At 34.3% G+C, this 16,709-nt stretch overlaps 1 protein-coding gene across 1 annotated transcript; it reads right to left on the bottom strand.

The window, feature by feature from the left end:
• Positions 1–5,370: 5,370 nt before the first annotated feature.
• LOC124353550 (C-type lectin domain family 4 member E-like) lies at positions 5,371–16,022 on the bottom strand. The gene is made up of 5 exons (XM_046803439.1): positions 15,692–16,022; positions 15,384–15,566; positions 9,078–9,148; positions 7,855–7,963; positions 5,371–5,631 (listed from the first exon to the last, which is right to left on the bottom strand). Exons 1-5 carry the CDS (start codon positions 15,849–15,851, stop codon positions 5,393–5,395), a joined length of 762 nt encoding a protein of 253 aa, XP_046659395.1. The 5' UTR covers positions 15,852–16,022; the 3' UTR covers positions 5,371–5,392.
• Positions 16,023–16,709: the final 687 nt, after the last annotated feature.

The raw sequence follows: 16,709 nt of genomic DNA, 5'->3' as shown, positions 1-16,709 counted from the left end.
AAAGGTACTCCACAATATGCGTCGTTACATTTGAAGTGTTTCCTACAATATCATAAAAATAGTCGAGATCTTCACCTTCCTTCTCATGTTCTAAAACCTGCCAGATGTCAGCGAACACAGTCTGAGCGCTCGCCACTAGGGTGAATCATCCCAAGGTCGCCGCCATTGTTGTAGCAAGGCCGCACTATACATGGTGTATAGTGCGGCCTTGGTTGTAGCGTCGCGCGCCAGAGTCGACTTCAACTGCCAACCCCATTGCTCCATCTATTGGACTTATGTGATCGCTGGGTAAATACCCCTCCAAGTATCCCCACCACTGCTCGGCGCTCACTCTAATTGATCAGCTGACTAATCCGGCTCAGTCGGTATCGTTCACTGCTGCGACCCGTTCAGTTGAACCGGTCAGTACAGAGTTACTAAGCCTTCCCGCTAGAGCGTGTTTTACCAGTCATCGTGTTCAACAAAATGAACGACTGAACTGAATGACCAAGCGAACAAAAGGATCCGCTTGCAAAAAATAGAGGAAATAAACAACATATCTTACAGTGAATGTATAGATATACAGGGTGACAATTAAGTCTGGAACCCCTTTTTTAATTTTTGAACCACAATAGAAAGAAATACCAAAGTTCACACGTGCTTACTGGTGATAGTAACGCACATATCTGCCCAATTACCGACCGGATAATCCCTTTGGGGGACGGTCCACAAGGAGTCTGACAAAATTCTTAAATAGCAGCATAGGTCAAGTTTGGTATCAAATTAAAGGTCTTACTTAGCAGAGTACAATGCCGCAAACCGAACTTCAAAAGGTGGATTCATTCAGTAGTTATAGCTATTTGAATTTTAAAACAATTGAACAATGTAAATTATTAAGTATTACAAGTAAACACCAATTTTTAAGTACCTGTGATCAAAGTAAGTGTTCAAAATGTTCATGATAGCCTTTTAAATGCTAATTGGCAATCAATTTTTAACAGCACTAATTTAAATGTTTTAGCACTACAACTTCAGAATGTTATTACAATTTCAATAGCCAGTCGAATAAATTTAAAGCTAGGTCAAAAAAGCTAAAACCATGGATTACTTCAGATTTAGTCCAAGCTATAAGAGAAAGAGATAAATTAAGTAAATTGGTGAAAAAGCAACCACTTAATTTGGAGCTTAAAATCCGCTATGTAAATTACAGGAACATTATAAGCAGAAATTTAAAGCAACTAAAAAATATTATTTTTGTGATAAATTCGACCGAGCTAATGGGGATTTAAACATGTTTTGGGGGGTTGTAAATAAATTTAGTGGTGGAGAGGTTAACAAAGTTTCTTTCCAGCTAAATAAATATTTGCCAAATACCAAATTATTCAGTGACAAAACTAAGCTTGAAGTAGCCAACGAATTTAATGAATTCTTTACTAATGTGGGTCAGAACTTAGCGAACTCTATATAACTCTTATGGCTCAAATATAACGATTTTTTTCGAAGACCGATCTTATAGGCTTAATTTGACCTTCAACTTACGTACTGTTACAAGAGGTTATACGTTACGTATCCAGATTGAGAGGAAATTCCGCTCCTGGACACAATTCTAATCTTTACTGGTTTAAAAAACGCGTGAAGGATTGGTTACTATTGTCAGATGGTGAAGAAGTATATAGACTTATTGTCCCTTGTTATCGCTGAACTTCTAACCCTTCCTCACTATTTATTATTATTCGATCCGTCCTTTACTATAATTAGGTACCATAACTAATACTTCATACGACAGTGCAGCAAAACTAGATTTATACTCTGTTACGTATCATTATCAATGTGACTCATCAATTGCCTGCGTGGTTACTGTTGTCATTGCCATCCAGCCGGATTAAAAATTAATTCTATAACCATTTAATAATCTCAACAATGACTAAACTACTATTTTTTTACTTATACGAGTAATATCATTTGTTCTATTATTAGTAAGTTTTGAGTTCCAATATTCACGACCAGAGCCTACGCACAGGCCCTAGGCCCATGTAGGCTTTTCCCAGTTATACTACTCTTCTTTTTTCAAATTTTAATTCAATTAAATAGAATTACTACAAGTTTTACACAATAAGAAATAATTAACTATGTATAAGTACAGTATTGTTACACTCTGATACATGGTTTCAAACATTGTATGAATGTGCATACGTTTGTTGCAATACGTGTATATGTAAATGTGTTTTATTGTACTATTTTTGGGGAAATAAACCATTTTCATTTCATTTCATATACCTGATTTGGAAAAAAGTATCAAATTTATTCAGTTACTAGGAAAAATTGAACAAAACTTTCATAGTGAACGGGTCTTTTGAAACACTCCGATCCGAATCACTCGTCCACCTGACTGACCCGTTCGAATTGAATGACACATCTCTACTGGCCATTACCACTGCACAGCTAACCTCAAAACAAAATGCAACCTTCCTGGATACATCTATGGCTACATTAATCTGTTTAATTAAAATTTTACGCTTAGACTTCGACACTTTTATACGCATACACAAAAAAATATATAGTTATAGAACAGGTAAAGTAGCTTCAGTGTAAACAAAACTGTGAGAGCGAGACACGATGCACACAGCTGATAAACAGATACATGAGATGCCGGTCCCACTCCCCACCCCCAACTCCCCGCCGGAGAGGGGCCCCTCCTGCGCGGTACAATTTGCTCAGAAATTTGCTTCTGCGCAGGTTTCTTTAATAGCGGTTGACCTATAGACCAGAATTGGGCGATTTTTAGGTAGAATCTTGTTATTTATATAAGGGGTTTTATTGTTTTGCAGAATGAATTGCGTTATGTTCATTCAATAAATACTGCAAAAGATTCATATCCTTATTTTTAGCGTTTTTGTACAAATCACAGTTCCTCCAGGAGCTTTAAAGAATAGATTTCTTCATTATTCAAGATTGTTTTAAAGGATTGTGATTTAAAATTTAAATTATCATCCAGGCAAAAACCGATTGAGTCCATAAGGTTTCCCAGATTTAAGTGACACATCGGTTACTTCTGGAAGGTATAAACCAGCCAGAAGTGATCCCTGCTGGGTAGGAGCGTCCCTTAGACGCTAGTATGTTCCTCCCAAAATCGTATGTCGTAGCCGTTCTGGAAGAGGTATGGTCTGATCGAGCCCACTCCTTTCTCGTGCTTTGTTGATCTTGTAGTCTCCTATTGGAGCTAGCCGCGTCTGTCTATCTTGGACAAAAGTAGAGCCGTCTTGGGTTTCAATTCCCTCTTTCTCGTACTCGTTAGTGTGTATCGTACCTTCCGTCGGAGGTGACCTGCTCCGGCCGCATAAATCTTTGTTCTCGTTATGGTTCCTCTCTAAAACTGTTTTTCCCCCGATGCCAGTGACGATTCTCAGAGAAAATAAGAACCCGTTAACCGATCCGTCTGTGGATCCCACTGCAGCCCTGGTAGCCCTGGATGAGCTGGAAGTCCCCTCCCCCGCCAGAGGATGAAGCGAGGCAAGAATCAAAATCAACATCGGTGAGTTGGCTTCTATCCTCAAGTACAAACTTTATACCTCATGTCTCACCCGTCCTTCCATTCCCGGTGTAATTGTTCTTAATTTTTAATTTTATTTGTAGCTCTTTCTCCATGTAACATTTGGACCTGCGGGCCGAATCTCTAGTTATAAAAATATTATTTGTATATATAGTAACATTAATAAATATATAGTCTATTGTTGTAATTGTCTTGTTGTATTATTTATTTCAACAGTTATTACAGTTGTTTTCAGAGTTTACTTTAGTGATATTTGTAAATCTGAAAAACAATTTACACTTTTACATGCCTCTAAACTATAAAATCTTAAACTAGTTTTATGCTCTTAAATAAAATAACTCCAAGTATTTTGTACTGTATTAAACATTTTGATATTCATGCGTGGTTTCTATTGACTGTTTGCCAACGTACTGCCGAGTATCTGTTCTGTAATTATATAATCCCTTACGAGATGTATAAGTGACAACATGTACGTTTTCTACATATAAAGTATTCGAGTATAATGTTTATTTAGCATAATTTTCTCTATTGGATGAGCGTTTGCGAATACATTGGTCTTATAGGTAACAGTAAAGGCAACAAAAAATAGCAGGATAAGTAAATTCTGAAATAAACTAAGAACACTTATAAGAGATTTTAACTTGTATTAACACGTGTAGCCTACTATCCAAACATATAAAACATCGTTTTGTAGTGATCTGGTGTGTAGACTTATTATTTAAACCTTAATATCAGAATGAATCATGTTGAGAAAGATTTCATATGCAGACTTGACATTTTGCATGAAACTCCATTTCTGCAATAAAGAATTCTATGATGCATCATTTTTGTGCCAACTTCATTATTTTATGATTGTCTGAATGTCTATCATAGGATATCTGTTCATAGGATATCTTCAAAATCAAATAATCTATAGATTTGAAGTAGATTCTGTGAAGCCTGTTACGAAAAATGGTGTGACGTATTGGTGTGGCATATGGTGGTGTTGTATAAATACAAGGTAACATTGTATATATAGCACACAATGTTAACCATTCAAGGTGATAAAATTCTATAGTTATTGATTTCTGAGGCTACATTCATTATGTGCAAGATTAATAAGTTTAAGAACACACACCTGATACTCCTAAATTCAAACTAGAATCTGCTGGTAAGGTAAAACCTACAATGTAATATTTTACTTGTAATGTCGATGGTATCTTCCAAAAACTTTATCTACATAATAAAAATCTTGAATTATCACGCCAAACACTTGTCATTGTTCTTCTTACGAAACCAGTTGAGTACAGAGCACAGAGCAACGACTATAGATAAACCACTGCAAAGAAACCTGCGCAGAAGCAAATATCTAAGCAGCCACGCGCAGGAGGGGCCCCTCCCCAGTGGTGAGGAATGAGAAAATCACCTTCTAGTCTCTGTTGGTAGTGTGTGGTTCGTGCCTCGCTCTCGCCATTTTGTTTACACTGCAGCTACTTACCTATTCTATTGTATATTCAAGTATATTGTATATCTTTGTGTTTAGGCCTATACAAGCGTAAAATATTAAACGAACAGACTAATGTACCCATAGACGTACCAAGGCAGTTTGGGCTTTGGTGTGAGGTTAGCCGCTAAGTGGCAGTGTCCAGGTCAGGAGATAGAGCGAGCGGACGAGTGCCGAGCAGTGGTGGGGATACTGGGAGAGGGCGGCATCACAGCAGCGGAGGGGTATGTACCCCAACCTGCATGAACTAAAATCGCCCAATGTCTTTTCGTAAGCGGTTTAGTTTTAGTGATTTGCTGCTTCGTATTTGCGAACGTTCCTCTTATGATGAAAGGGATTACTGAATAAAGAACAGATGTACCAAATTCAATACAAATGTTTTATTGCACAAAATACTCACATACCGGGTACATTGGTTTTGTACATGGTACGTCGTTCCACATATAACCCTGATTGTTGCTCTCATAAAAGTTTAAACAGTTCTCGTTGCCCCCATCGTTGTTTGGTTCTCCGGGTAGCCAGTCTGTGAAGTCCGGCAGCATGTCTCCGGTAGACATCCAAATCCAATATCCCTGAGGATATTTCGTTCCAGAGGTCCAGAATCTATCGTTCCGCAAGGCTGAACAGATGTTTCATTAAATAAGTATAATTAATGAGTTGATTAAAATCTTTTCTTGAAATTGATTTTTGTTGCAAATTCACTATCAATATTACGCATCACATTAAGGAAGAAGTCACTGTTCCGTTCCAAACAGTTCATTCAGACATAAAGTCAGAGAGTCACTTTGTGACAGAGATATTTCAAGTGTTCTACACTACTACGTCTACAGAAATTTCAATAAGTTTACCAAATTTATGTTCTATACATAACGTAACTATGGTAGGAAAGGTTGGTTCAATGTGAGTGTTGAGTTTAGCTCCAGTTCACTTTCCTCTTAATGCAGCGTCTGGAATCTGACGCTGTCACGGACTTGACTCCTGGAATGTACGTCTCAAGAAGTCCAAAATACTCGGCGACGAAGAAGTTCAAAATGAACTCTTTACACAGTTTTCGACATCAGATACACCTGCACTACAAAATATAGTGTAATCTAAATGAATATATATACTCATTGTCTCATCAGGTGCATTCTAGCGCTGCACTTAAGAGGAGGAACAACGGTAACTCAGCATTCACAAATTGTGTGTCAGTACAAACATACTTTTATATAAAAATGTACTTATTCCTTAATTCTCTTACAATAACATTCTTTTACAATTACACTTATTTATACAGAATTTATTTATCAATATTTTGTATCTCTTTCATAAAATTTGTTAATAATAATTAATATTATCCTACTGGACTTTTAAATCCAAAGGTAGTTTGTAAGTGTTTATTCCTTTTCCATGGTAATCAATTTTACATTATTTATTGTTATTCATCAATTTAAATTCAGTGATTCACTTCATCTTTCTTCATAATGTATGAATACTTTCACAGAAACGCTTATTGATGACGTCATATTGCAAAATGCATTGATATAACATTGTAAAATAAATATACATTTTTTGAAATTTAAAATTATTTTAAAGTAGTGTGCACCATTTACATTAACTTAAATATTTTAATAAAGTTTCAGTTTTCAGAATTGTGTTTCTTACCTGTATACTAAGTGCTTACTCTAATAACGTATGTTTTATAGTTCTATCATAGACTACAGTATGTAGTCTATGATTTCTGTTTTGATATAACAACTATAAATAAATAAGCAAACAATCCTCAACTTTTCCCTATACTGAATACAAAAGTGTGTATTTTTTGTAAATGAAGTATTAAACATTTTTTAAACCAAAACTACAACTATGTACTACTTTTTATAATGTTATATAGAGTAACGAAATAATTTAATAAAAGTACTATTGAAGTTGTATATAAAAATGAGTCCAGGATAGAAACGTTCAGGGGTGCTTTTTTCTAAACTTTTTATTTTTAATTCAAACAATACAAAATTTGGATCAAAAGTCATCATTTTAGTATAATTTATAAAATTGTCATTAAAAACATAATTGGGATGGATATTGTTCTCTTGAACTATGACAATCTTCAAAACAACTATAGACAAAACCGCTTCTTTAAAACGACAGCTATATACAGGGTGTAACAAAATGCTTTAGGATATTGTCTTCTAGCAGACCAAGTTAAGCTAAAAACTAAATGCAACCAATGGTTTCTCCTTTCGCTTACCGTTTTGTCTGTCTATATATTTTTAGTTTTTATTTTAGAAATCAGTAAAGATATGGAACTAAAATGTTGAACGATTATCTTCTATGCTGCCTCAAATAAATATTATTAATACTTAGAACATTAATATTATATTATCAACCCTTCCCACCATTATGATACCTGCATGATGTGTAAAAGACTTTACCACGCTTGGTTACTTGAACACGCTTAGGATCGTATCAGTTAACATCGCAGTGCACCTGATGAGACAATGAGAATATCTCTTCACCTAGATTGCACTACTTTCTGTAGTCCAGGTGTCTCTGATGTCGAAACGATGCAAAGAGTTTGAGCTTCTTCGTTCTTCGTCAATGACTATTTTTGGATCCATTCAGACGAACATGACTCCAGATTTCTGGAATCAAGTCTGCGATAGCGTGAGACTCTAGACGCTGCACCAAGAGGAAGGTGAACTGGAGATAAACTCAACATGCTGCATTTAGCTGTTAGCCCTTCTTGGCCCATTCATTATGGTCAGTATCGTACAATTTTTGTGTAAAATTTTTTGTTACACTCTGCATAATTAGAATGTAATCTGTGTTATCAGTTCAAAAAATACTTCCCGTAAATACTTACTTGTTTTGCGGATCTCTTCTTTGATCTGTTCGTTTTCTTCCCGAGACCTAATGGTGGCTAACGCTCCGCCATGGTCTCTGCAGTGAATTAATGCAGCGTACCAATTGACCTATGCAGAAGAACTTCCATACATGTATAATACTCGTATACATTTATAGTACTTTTGTATTATTCGGAGGTCACTATTATACTCTGTCCCTATCTACTATTTGTTATTACGCTATATAAGTAAATATAGATTAGGTTATCATACATATGTTAGTAGTAGTACCAAAGTTTAAATTTACCATGGAAACTATCTCTGTTTTCGTCTGAAGTGCGGCAACGAAGCTCGCACTGATGGTCAAGGACATTTCCGATCGGTTTTACCGACCTCAGACTACGTGAGCACTCGTAAAGTTTAACTTTAACTTTCTCTATTTATAATACGTTCGTATTTTTTACCTACTTATATCGCGTAATAAAAGTTGTAGATATGGATAGAACAGCTTCCGTATAATACCAAAGTTAATTTGTTTATATTGCAGCAGTATCTTATATTAATTTGTAAAAATGGAAAAAAGAGAAATTACTCTGAAGGTTCTCTTATTTTTCATCTCATACAAAAATCAATCAACACAATTCATGTATTTTTATGAATCTGTCACATAAGTCTTTGAATATTCAAAATAACAAGACATTATTTGAGAAGCTAATGTGAGTACCATCTTTAAATCTGTATAAATTGAATGGTTCTTAATGGCGTTAAAGAAAGTACTCTCATGTTACCGATATTCTGTAATTCTGAGAGCAATGCCTTAAGTCTGATCACAAAACAACAATAGTTCCCTCTTTTTAATGAATTTTCCAAGCAATTTATATTGGATCTCAAGAAATTCAATTCGGGTTTTAATTCCGTTGAATAAAATCGTCTAATATATAATAAAATAATATACGACATTAATTTTCTACTGAAAACAGTATTATTAGCTACGATTATGCATACATGAGCGAAACAATTATTTACCGACTATAAATCACTAATTAAATTTTAAATTCATTAAACTTGAAATAATGTATTAAGTACATTAACTTTTTTCATCCAGATACGAAAATGCCGTTTGGATCCAAAACTTTCTCTGAGTCGTAAATTTACGATTTGATTTTATAATATCTTGTATTAAATTTCCTTCTAAACAATTTTCCATTCAGGAAAAGTAAAACATTTTCTAGTATTAACCTACCTTTATAAAGCGTTCCACTCTGTAAACCTTTTTTCCATGGGAACTACCGGAAGGTGTGCAGTTTGGTGTCTCTGAAAACATAGGTTGATACCTTTAAGAAGTTCCAAAATTTCCAACACTTACTTTCTAAGATTCCTATAGTGGAATAATAAAAACGTTTATAACATTTTTCTTGGCTTCAGGAAATTTATCTTGTTACCATGACTTTGAAATTATAAAACCAAACTCGCCTTCGACTCGCTGGGGGCTATGCTTAAAATTCGGGGATAAGTGGAATTCGGTGACAGGTTAAATCCGTAAATTAGAATTAGAATTTGTTGATTGTTATCTCTATTTAACTAAAGTTTAAATCAGGCCCCCATGATTTACGCTTGGAAATTGGGGAAATTCCCTGGGGGGGTTTAATGTTACCGGGGGTTAAGACATCAGGGGGTTTAACATGCCAGGAAATTCCCTGGGGGGTGTTTAATGTTACTGGGGATAAGACATCAGAGGGTTTAATTTACTGAGGAGGATTATCTGGTCATACCAGAACATTCCCTGTGGGGGGTTTAATGTTACCTGGGGATTAATGACACACGTGTGCCTATTTTAGAGGGTGTTGTGTCTGTGAACATAATAAAAATTCACTCTGTCCCTATCTACTATTGATGCTTAGCTTACACTCAGCCAATTTCTAATGTGGGGTGGTATTCACTCGTTAACATAGCAAAGTAAGTGCAATCTGAATCTGGAATGAATTACACAAATATTAGTCACATATAAAGTAAAAAGACTCCAAAAATTGCTAATTCACGTGAAATATTTCGCTATTTAGAGCGTTTTTCGGGCTTATTAAAGGACATACAATAAAAAGTTTCATGACCTCTTTTGTAGATCCCATAAATTTTTAGTCATAAAAAGTTTTACTTTTAATCTAGAACCAACTGTTTGGCCACTATCGACTCTAGAAACAAAGTTCTAAAATAAAAATTACAAAATATTTACATTTATTAGCCGAACCAATGGAGATAGAGCCAAAAGTCACTCAACCTTTTTTGTAGATCGTATTATTTAGTATTGAAATCAAATTTTTATTCTGTTCTACAATTAAGGGCTTGTCCGCAATGAAGCCCAGAAAACAAAATCTCACATAAAACTTAAAAAATCAATACCTTAAAACGCGTTATACAGCCAAAAAATTGAGGATAGAGCAATATGTCACTTGAACTTTTTTGTAGATCACGTGATTTTTTAAATCTCAATAAAAAGTTTTTTGAGCTACGATCAACCGTTTAGCCGCTATCGGACCCGAAAGGTACATTTTTAAGCGAAAATTTCAAAAAAATGTTTACTTAATCGCGTTTTACAGCCAAACCAATGGAGATAGAGAAAAAAGTTACTGGACCTTTTTTGTAGGCCACTTCATTCCCCACTGGCATGTTTTTGTGTGATTGACGCTAGCTCCAACGGTTCGCCCGCTATCGGGCTTCAAAGAAATAGCTGTAAGGGTAAAAAAGGGGTCAGTTCGCAAATTTTTTTGAGGGGTTCAGAATTTAAACTTTCGGGTTTTCAGACTTTTTGCAGACGTTTGAAGGTACAAGCGACGCGTGTGCAAAATTTCACGTTTCCAGCACTTATAGAACTATGTTAGAATTAGTACGATTATTTTTGTAAAAGTGCATATTGTAGAACTGAACATATTAGAGGGGTTCCTTAGTACTTACACATAAGAGCTTGAATGTAACAATATGTGATGTTGGTCAGTTTTGTTCTGAGTTGGATTTGGAGGCGGCAGCTGTTTTTGTGGATAATTTAAAATTGATTGTTTAGCTATATATCACTTTCCATCAGGTAACCCAAATACTTTTCTTGACTCTTTTGACAAATTGCTGCGGGTTTTAACAAATTGTGAAATTATACATCTGTGATTGGAGGTGACTTTAATTATAACTTTGATGTAACTAAAGGTAGTAGATTCTCAAACCAATTCCTTAATCTCTTGCGACAGTGTAACTTTTATCATTTGAATACTAAACCTACTCGAAAAAATAACTGTCGACAATATTTTTGTAAATTGCCATAGAAATAATGTACTAAATTGTAGTATTTTTAATTTTTCATATTCGGACCATTGTGGGCTCACACTGAATTTGAATATCACTGATTATACTTCACAAAACCAAACAAACATACCCAATAGTAGGCCGTTTCTTAAAGTTATTTTACCTAAACAAAAAATCTCCAAGTTAACAGATAGATTGGCATGCTATGATTGGAATAGTATTTTGAGCTCTAATGTTGTTGGTGCTCGGAATGTCTGTTCTGTCATTCTGTATATATTGACAAACAATATTAACCATTTCTCTAAACCAGTAAGAGTTAATTCCAACAGTGGTAAAAAAGGAATAATGCCTGGTTCAATAATGAGTTAGCTGCTATGAAAATTAGATTAATTTTCTTAGACGTCTTACTTAAGAATAATATGAGGAATTTCCACGAAATTAAACAAACATACAATTACTTAAAGAATCATTACAGAAAAAGTATTAAAGAAGCTAAAATCAAATGTAATACAAATATAATAGAAAATAGTATTAACAAATGCAGAGCGGCATGGAATATCATTAAAAGTAATAATAATGTTAGTACCGTAAGTTAAAAAAATTCAGTAATATCCCCAGTCACTTTTAATAATTACTTTTTGGATTCAGTGGAGACTATTAAGAACAAAATAGGCACTGCCCCTTCTAACTCAGAGCAGCTGCTTGCATCTGGTGAGAAACCTGTTCCAAATTTACATTTTACCTGGAATATAATAACACCACTAGATGTAATTAATGCAACTAAGCGTTTAAAAAACTCTAATTGTAATGATGTTTATCAAATTTCCAAAAATCTTCTAAAACAAATCATTGACAACATGTCTTTACCACTATCCTGCTGCTTTAATCTTTGCCTGTTAGAAGGAATCTTTCCTGATGAATTCAAAATTGCAAGAATTAGTTCAATTTTTAAAAAGGGATCTAAAGACAAACCTGAAAGTTACAGACCCATTTCAGTTATTCCTGTAATATCAAAAATATTTGAGCTTTTGGTTTTTGATCAACTAAGTGCCTATTTTGAGAAAGATAATCTTTTAAGTATTTCTCAATTTGGATTTAGAAAAGGTAAGTCCATAGTAGATGCAATAGATAAGCTGGTGCACGAAGTGTTACTAGCATTTGAAAATAAGGTTTTTGCTCAGGCTACCTTTTATGACCTGAGCAAAGCCTTTGATTGTGTAAATCACTCGGAATTATAGTTAAAACTTAAATACTATGGTGTTCAAAATTTGCAACTTGAATTTTTTAAACCTTATCATTTTGAGCGGAAGTAGAAGGTTCTAGTGAATAGTGATTGGTCACAGGTAGTTACAATTAAATATGGTGTCCCCCAGGGATCGGTTTTAGGTCCTTTTCTCTTTTTAATTAGTATAAATGACCTTCCAGCTTTTATTGACTGTAAATCAATATTGTATGCAGATGATACCACTTTCCTCAACATTAATTCAAACATTTATGAGCTTAATATCTTGGCACAAAGTGCTCTGGATAAGGCATCGGATTGGATTAATGTAAACGGTTTTCTTTTAAATGAAGATAAAACCCAAAACATAATTTTTACTTTAAGAGCTATTGGTATTGATAATAATTTAGATAAATATTCAAATCAAGTAAAATTTCTAGGAGTTTGTTTTGATAAAAATTTAACATGGGGTTGTCATATTGATTACATTAGCTCAAAATTATCTAGGGTTATTTTTCTAATTGTATTGAAACAAATTATATTAGATCCCCTTATGTTTCTTATTTCCAATCAATTTTTAGATATGGTTTAATATTTTATGGAAACTGCAGCAGGATAGATGAAATATTAATTTTACAAAAAAAAGCAATCAGGATCATATGTGGTGTTAGTTTTTTGGAACATTGTAAACCTTTATTTTATAAACTTAAAAATTCAAACTATTTTCAACTTGTACATATATGACTTAGTTTTGTATACTTTTCAATACCCTAACAATATTAAGTATGCGGATCATAGCTACAATACTAGGAGTAAGGCAAGTAGGCTTACTACAATCAATTTCTGCAGACTAAATAAAACCATTAATAGTCACCAGGTTGTTTCACTAAAAATTTGCAACATTTTACGTAATTTAATAAATACAGGGTGAGTGGCTCTTGGTGTGACAAAACTTTTTGGGTTATAATGCAATGTAAATGTGATACAATGGCGGTTATAAAAAAGTCTAACTCCAAACATTAGGTCTGAAATGAATTGTTTTCAGTTTTTCTAAAAAACCCGTGTTTTTGTACGTAAATCTGATATTTCTCAGCAACGTATAGACATATGTGAGCAAACTACATCATGTTTAGATTCTACGTTAAATTTTCAATTTGAAAAAGTTATCGGTTCAAACGGTAAGAAAAGAAAATTAAGCTTCAGGTCGATTCAAATGACAAAGTTAGCAACCACGTAAATAAAGTGCATATCAGCGTATTCTCGAGTAGTGAACTCCATGGCAGCCTACACTTGACTAAATTGGACAGAAAAATAGTTTATTGGAGGTAGAAGTAATTCATGTGGACACTGGTCTTACAAAACAAGATAAGGAATGAATGTACAATACTGGTGAAAGTGATAAGATAAGGAATTAAAACATTGATAAAGGATGTGACCATTAATCTGTAACTAGCATCCACAAATTATTGTAAACTGCTTTAGTTTTTTGTAATCTTCAATTCCTTGTTTTATGAGGCAGTTTTATAAAGCATAAAATTTAATTACAGTTGTTGTTAAATTGTTTTAATCTTTTTGTAACTTGCATGTTTTTTTATATTCAAACCGATAAAAGTAGGTAACCGAATACTTAACTATGGTCATATGGCATACCATTTTAAAGCGAATTAAATGGCAAAGTTTTTATTATCACTCGAAACATTCTTGTGTACAGGGTGTGGTAAAAAGATGGGGTTCAATGATATTTCAGTATTTCTGAAACTTAGCAACTTTGCCATTTGAATCGACCTGAAGCTTAATTTTCTTTTCTTACCGTTTGAACCGATAACTTTTTCAAATTTAAGATTTAACGGAGAATCTAAACATGATGTAGTTTGCTCACATATGTCTATACGTTGCTGAGAAATATCAGATTTACGTACAAAAACACGGGTTTTTTTAGAAAACCTGAAAATAATTCATTTCAGACCTAATTTTTGGAGTTAGACTTTTTTATAACCGCCATTGTATCACATTTACATTGCATTATAAGCCAAAAAATTTTGTCACACCATGAGCCACTCAACCTGTATATACCCTAAAGAAGTGTTTTGCAATAAATTTTATAATTGGCTTCTAAACAATCCTTTTTATTCTGTAGATGAATTTTTTTGCTGCATCCCATATTAATTTATAATTATATTTAAAGCTAACTAAGGATAATTGTTTATATTTCATGGATGTGTTTACATATGACTTATATTTTAGTATGTAAACATGTATTTATTTATTGACTTGGCTTCTGGCTGTAAAGTGACTTTGTCGATGAGTGCAAAAACTTAATATGACAATAGATATTATTATTATGTCAGTGAGCTACAAATGCGGCTGTACATTATATAGGAAAAATTACTGGACCTTTTTTGTCGGAAATTTTGTTTTGTGCTTCCATTCTGCCCTTGGATTTGATGTAAGACCTTTGCTTTAGCTGGTGCAGAGCTTGGAAGAAAAGTCTAAGCTGGTCAGCTATTTTGAGTTGTTTAGTGTAAATATAATAAAAACCGACTATACTCATAATTTAGTAATTTTAAGTTTTGTAGGGTTTAATTTACTCAGGAGTTTATCTGGTCATACCAGAACATTCCCTGTGGGGGGTTTAATGTTACCGGGGATTAATGACACACGTGTGCCTCTTTTAGAAGGTGTTGTGTCTGTGAAAACAATTAAAATAAACTCTTTCCCTATCTACTTTTGATACTTCGCTGACGCTCAGCTAATTCGCGATGTGGGCTAAAAGACGTATTCTAGTCATTCGTTTACATAGTAATACAACCTCAATCTGGAGCCTGGATGAATTGCACACATTTTTGTTCTCTATCAGATTATTAAGACTTGTGATGGAGTTACCTCTTAATTTGCTGGTAAGACTTTTGTTACGTCTGTCGGGTCCTTTGAGTCCTATGTATTTTATTTAGTCAAATTTTCTGAAAATCCCCAACAAGGAGAAAGTTGGAAAAGTCCTTCTTCGGTTGATTGACTAACGATCTCTAAAGAAGAACTCACCTTGCTGACATCCAGTGAACGGGTCCCCAGAGAAGCCGGGCTTGCAGGAACAGTACGGTACATGGTCGTGGACCTCACACTTGGCGTTACCCTGACAGGTGCCAGGGCAAGGGTTTCGGCAACTCAGGTTGACACAGGTTTCTGTGACACCGCAGTCTCCGTTAACAATGCATTGCGGAGGCGCTAAAATAAGAGGAACACACTTTATCACTCTTACGAGGCTCACACTTGGCGTTACTTGGAATCAAGATATAATTTATAGTACTTTAGTTCTAACTTTAAACCTGGCTAATCACTACTGTACTTACACACGGAGACATCATTTTGTCCAAAGACACAGGCAACGGTGATAAGTAGACACAACAAAAGCACGTGGGACATGTTCACTGTAAGAGTTGGCAAAACTGTATGCAACCAAAGTCGTCTTCTTATCAAGCTCCACTTTGAGGTCATTGTAGGGTTATCCATTGGAACGTTACAGTAAATTACGACAGTAGGCTTACATTACTGGATATCTGTAAAAAAAGAAATTAATGATTTTTAAACTTAGTTTTCTAATTATATCCTGACTTTATTTGTGGTGGATTGTCAGAAAATATGGCTTATAACTATTTATTTCGTTACTTTTGCAGACTATTACATTGTGAATGGTACGCGATGCGCGATAAAGTTTGGCCTTATCGCTTGGGTGTCTTGTTGATAACCAATGACGCTAATAACTCTGCTATCCACAACGCCAAAGAGAACGGAAAACATATTGTGACAGAAATAATACTCGTATTTAATTTCCAGGGCATTCATTTTCTTATAGGAGGGATGCAAACAATTCAAGCCTAAAGCTGTTATTCTTTTTCTATTCTATCTCTAAAGACTCTATTCTGTCTCGATGTATACTGAGTATAGACAGACAGACAGACAGTCAAACATGAAAGAAATCAATTACACTCATTCAAACATGAGACATATTAACACATTTTATTATTTAAGCACTTATATGAAAGCTGATTTCATGAACAATATTGTGAATGTATCAATCATGTACAAGAACAATTTCATATGTAGACTTGAAATTTTGCATGAAATTTCGTTTCTAAAAAATAAGCTCTCTTATGCGTCATGTTTGTGTAAAATTCCTTTTTCTACGATTGTCTGTCTGTCCATAGGACATTTTGAGAAAGAAATTATCTGTACAGTGAAGCCTGTTACGTGTGGTGTGGCGTAATCTTACCTTGTCTGTAAATAGACTTGTAATAAACGTAAAGTACTTTCCTCTAAAAGATATAATGTAGTACATATATGTAATAAAAATGATAAGTATAATGGCTA

This window comes from Homalodisca vitripennis, chromosome 2 (genome assembly GCF_021130785.1).
Source record: "Homalodisca vitripennis isolate AUS2020 chromosome 2, UT_GWSS_2.1, whole genome shotgun sequence".
In the NCBI taxonomy this organism is placed as follows: Eukaryota; Metazoa; Arthropoda; class Insecta; order Hemiptera; family Cicadellidae; genus Homalodisca; species Homalodisca vitripennis.
This window is presented reverse-complemented; position numbering and strand designations above follow the sequence as displayed.